The sequence below is a fragment of the Apium graveolens genome, chromosome 6 (assembly GCF_009905375.1).
Source record: "Apium graveolens cultivar Ventura chromosome 6, ASM990537v1, whole genome shotgun sequence".
Lineage (NCBI taxonomy): Eukaryota > Viridiplantae > Streptophyta > Magnoliopsida > Apiales > Apiaceae > Apium > Apium graveolens.
In genome coordinates this window covers 85,840,626-85,845,434 of record NC_133652.1, presented here as the reverse complement: position 1 = coordinate 85,845,434, position 4,809 = coordinate 85,840,626, and the positions used below count along the sequence as shown (strand labels likewise).

General features: G+C 36.2%; 1 protein-coding gene across 2 annotated transcripts; it reads left to right on the top strand.

Moving 5' to 3' along the window:
- The first annotated feature begins 767 nt into the window (after positions 1-767).
- On the top strand, positions 768-4,445 carry LOC141668458 (protein ABIL1). Of its 2 annotated transcripts, none has more exons than XM_074475355.1 (9): positions 768-1,229; positions 2,158-2,240; positions 2,567-2,717; positions 2,809-2,908; positions 3,004-3,090; positions 3,217-3,301; positions 3,389-3,438; positions 3,532-3,629; positions 3,971-4,445. In XM_074475355.1, the coding sequence occupies exons 1-9, from the start codon at positions 1,140-1,142 to the stop codon at positions 4,115-4,117; spliced, it is 891 nt and encodes a 296-aa protein (XP_074331456.1). In that variant the 5' UTR covers positions 768-1,139; the 3' UTR covers positions 4,118-4,445. The 2 variants fall into 2 exon arrangements, with proteins under 2 accessions (XP_074331456.1, XP_074331455.1); XM_074475354.1 differs by having other exon boundaries at positions 772-1,229; positions 3,386-3,438.
- The last annotated feature ends 364 nt before the right edge of the window (positions 4,446-4,809 follow it).

Genomic DNA, 4,809 nt, shown 5'->3' with positions numbered 1-4,809 from the left:
CCAGAATTCTATTCCCAATCGAGTATAAAATCGGGTATAAAATCTACAGGGAGTTAAACCCCCCGAACAATCAGTTATTTCTATGGCTTTCACTTCACCTCAAATCTCATCATTTTCATTAACACTTCCACTCCTCAACCCCAAAAATCTGTCTCAATTCAACTCACTCTCTCTCTTCTCACTTTCTCTCTCTACACTTCCCATTACTCATACCCCACTGAAACTGGAAACTACAACTACTACTTGTAGAGCAACCCAGGACGACGTCGTATTCGACGATGCGGCTTACGAAGCAGATAGACTACGACATGATGTTAAGACACGCAAGTCCATGGCTGAACAAGCGAGTAATTAGAATGCTGATGATGACCCAAGGCTTGGAAATGGGTGATCCGGAACAAAGTTTGAGATTTAATGGAGGCGCTCAACATTGCGCATGATTCCTACCCAAAAACAAGCTAATTGCTTGTTGGGTAAGAATGACAGTACACATAAAACTAATTTCTTTTATATATGGAAAAAACTAAATTATCCCTAAAAGTTAATGATAACAGAAGAATTTAACGGGAGTTCGGGGAAAAGGGTGCTTGTTGAAATTGAGTGGTGAAATCTAAATTATCAAAAGTCATGATACACATTTATTTTGAAACAAAATAAGAATGTGCAAAATGTAATTATGTCGTTGACAAGGTCGGGTCGGCAAAAGAACAGGGTACGGTTAGTATATAAATGCCGTCAACCAACTCTCACATCACGAGCACAGAAATCTGAATCTCCTCCCACCTCCGCTTTTTATTCCTCCCTCCATTTTAACTAACTTACTACTCCTATTTACCCCACCCAATCTTTTTTGTTTCGAGTTTATACCGATAACTGTAAATTTTGAGATTTCTTCAATTTCACTCATTCCCCTCTTACATTTCTTATTCAGCATTCTGCTATTCCATTGCTTTCATTTTACCAACGCCCCAATAATCTTTTACTTAAATCCAAATCCAACCCCCATACATACACATCATATACATTTAACTCATAACATTTTACTATCACTTGGTTTTGTTAAGTGATTGTACAATTTATAAGGGTGTTTTTAGATCGTTAGGGTTTATTTGTTTCTAGTTTTGATTCATCTGTAATTAATGGATCAGCAATCACGTTCAGCTAATCACCCATTAACCTATGATGAAGTTTCAATGGAGCATAGTAAGAGCTTCGTCAAAGCTTTGCAGGTCTACTCTCTCTCTCGTATTTTTTCCCTGTTTTCACTCGGATCTGCGCTGATTCATTTTATTAGACAGCTGTGTTATCGTTAACTAATTGCGGTTTAGTTTGGTTGATTTTGCCTATTTCTCGAAATGATGACTCTGTTGTGTTTATGATTGACTTGATTGATATTTCCGCAATTGCCGGTTCTTATTGTTCTAAGTGTCGAGATCATAGGCATTTCTTGTGCGTTTTATTTTGGCTGGATCACTGAATTAAGTCAATATCGGTAAACTAGTAATAGTGTTTAGTTGAATTTGGCCCTTGCTTGAAATTGAGATATCTATTGCGGATTAAGTTGAGCTCGCAGAACTGGAAATGAGGATGTCCATCAAGTTTGCAAGTTTGTTGGCCTTAGAGGACATTATGATTGTGCTTGTTTGGAGTGTTAACTTATGCGCTTATTTGAATTTTCTAGGTAACTACTTCCCAAATTTTTGAAAAAAATTAATTCAAAAATGCGATAACTATTCTGGTGCAATCTATCATCCGGGCCTTCTGTGTGCTCTAGTTACCTTTGGAGATTTTTTTTTGCTAAGCACTTTTCAAGATTTTGGCTTTAATTGTAGGACATTACTGCCATTAATAGTTAACCTCTATCTTTGGCATTGTTTGTATGTTCTTAAAAATATTACATTAAGTATCCGGTTATACTTTTCCTAATGTGATGAATTTAACGATTTCAGTGTTGTTCTCATTTGCAATTTGGGAAAAGCTTTATAAAAGTTCACATATAAAGCATCATACATTACACGTTTAACTTGAGCTACAGTTCAGCTTTACTAGAGCTGTGTAATTGTATGATATTTACTACTTTCTTAGAGGTGATTATTAAATGAAGTGATTACATAGAAATTTAATATATGTATACTTGTTTATGGGATATAATTTCAGGAACTCAAAAACTTAAGGCCTCAACTTTATTCGGCTGCGGAATATTGTGAGAAGTCTTACCTTCACAGTGAACAAAAACAAATGTAAGAAAGTGACTATCCCTACCATTGCAAGTTATAAATCTCTCACTTGTTTAGAACTTGATATACTGTACCCACAGGCTTTTTGAGCTTTGATGTATTGCATCTAAGTATGAAACAGCTGGCAATGCATACTACCTTGTTGGTTCACTTCAAGTGATGCAATATAGTATATATAGATAGAAAGCAGAAACTAGTAGCAACGCCTTTTAGTTCATGATACTACCATCACATTATCATGTCAGCCATTGAAATGTGAAATAAATTGAATTGCTGGCATATTGCGAAAGTTTATGCATCTGTAAATGTTAATTATAAATATGAAACAGGGTACTGGATAACCTGAAAGATTACACTGTACGGGCTCTTGTCAATGCAGTCGACCACCTGGGCACTGTTGCTTACAAATTGACAGACCTACTTGACCAGCAAAATTCAGATGTCTCAACAGTGGAGCTAAAACTTTCGTGTTTAGATCAGGTATTGGTGCTGCAATGCTAATTAGGTATTCCTGTTAAATATAATATATTTTGCTGGAAGAAGCTGAATTTTTTTATCCTTTTGATGGAAGCAACTGTTGACATGCCAAACGTACACTGATAACGAGGGTCTCAGGCAGCAACAGTTACTAGCTATAATTCCAAGGCATCACAAGCATTACATTTTGCCAAGTAAGAGTGACTAGAGTTTGAATTAATCTGCGACATTTGATCATTGATGATATACGTAACAATGTTGCTCATCTTTCTGTTACTTCCTATGCTAGATTCTGTCAACAAGAAGGTCCACTTTAGCCCACAAATTCCTACTGATGCTAGACAAACTCTCCAATCAAAACCTCGGTTTGCTTCAGGTAGTGTCTTTTTCTAGAGATGAACACTCGGTGCCTAGTCTTCTCTAGGGTCAGGATAATACATATTTCATCTCTGAATCTTCCAACTGAACATATTTCATCTCTAAATCTATCAACTGAACTTAGGTACTCCACCAGCTAACACTTTGTCGTGGCATTTAGCATCAGAAACCAAGTCTACTTTGAAAGGCACTCCGCGATCAGCAGTAAAGTATGTTTGGCATATTCAAGAAATTTTGAGAAATGCAACATTATAATCAAGATAGCTTGAACAGATTGTCTGTTTGTTTTGCAGCAGTGAAGATTTGAGATCTTCTGGCATGACTTCTGGGGCATTCAATTTATTAGGTATGCATGATATATCGATATAAAAAACTGTGCAACTAGAAGTGCTGTTGATTTGATGTTTATCGTCTTGCTTCCATGACATGTTTTATACAGATGAGGGTAGCCGGACAAAGTCTTCAGCAGCTAATATTCACTTTCCTAAAGTAGGGCCTGCTTCAGCTGCAGCTATGCATACATTGGGTGTCACACGGGTATCTCTTTTATTCGGCCAGCTTCAGACATACCTTTCATTTTTCTGAATGTACCATTTGCAAATCAGAGTTCTGGGTGTTTTAATTGCATGCAGTTTAGGTTTGCCTTTAGGATTGTGAAGTGAATCTATTTCGAACTTAGGTGTTGTAGGAAAGATGCTTGATTCATATAGGTATTAGGTCATACATTTACCATGTGAACTGGTACTTATTGTCAGTTTTGCAGTCTTCCCGAAGTTTATCATTTTTCCGTAAAGTTTGCAGAGAGCGTGAAGATAAGTGTAGCACATTCCTTTAAAAGCATGATTAAATTCAAACTGTTAAGGAATTTTCTTTTGCAGGATCCTCTGGACAGCACTAAACCCATGACAGCATTCAGATCATTTGATGAACCTACTAAACGTGCAATTGTTCGCACCCCTGTCCGTAGCAAGAGTGTGATATCAGCTTTTTTTGTTAAACAAAAGGGGAAGAAATTAAAGACATAAAGACTTGGACATGTCAGCTACTGGATTCATAAACCGGGGAATTCCTCAAATTATCACTTCCTACTACACCTAATTCAGTCGAGTTGGGATGGCTTAGTAAAGATCTGATGACTCAACCCTGTCCAAGTGAGCAGAATCATCATGTATAATCTTCCTTTCTGGACTAATCTCAGATGATGTACACCGACAATGTACTGTATGTTCCACCATTGACAATGTATCAAAATATTTGCTATATATCTTTCATAAAAGTACAAAAGTGTCATTGAATGATTTTTATAATTATTGCCAATTAACTGGAATAAAAGGGGGACAATCTTGTTCATCATGTGATGGAACTTTTTTCCTTCCGGGTGTTCTTATATTTTTACTCCAGTCCTGAAACTTTTTGCATGTAAAAGGTAGAAGTGCTAAAATACTTTCCAAGTAACTAATGTGTATTTATATTATTATACTATCGGGATGGATGTGATATATTTTAGTTTGTTTTTTAGTTGGTTTGGTTATTGTAACTGCCCGCACTTCCGGAATATTAATTTTAAATCAAAAACTAATACAAAATATAATTTACTAATCCAAAATTCTATTACAAAGGTGTCTATTACAAAAGCGCAGCTAACGGAAGTCTAAAAGTCAAACAACTCCAATTCTAAGTCCTCTAACTTCAATGCTATCCAACTCGAACTCTTAGG

What these genes read in the sequence shown, in the direction of transcription:
- LOC141668458 (XM_074475354.1), top strand. Translation starts at nt 1,140, where the DNA reads ATGGATCAGCAATCACGTTCAGCTAATCACCCATTAACCTATGATGAA. An exon ending in AACTTTCGTGTTTAGATCAG is followed by an intron (nt 2,718 to 2,808) that starts GTATTGGTGCTG and finishes TTTTGATGGAAG; the next exon opens with CAACTGTTGACATGCCAAAC. An exon ending in AAAACCTCGGTTTGCTTCAG is followed by an intron (nt 3,091 to 3,216) that starts GTAGTGTCTTTT and finishes AACTGAACTTAG; the next exon opens with GTACTCCACCAGCTAACACT.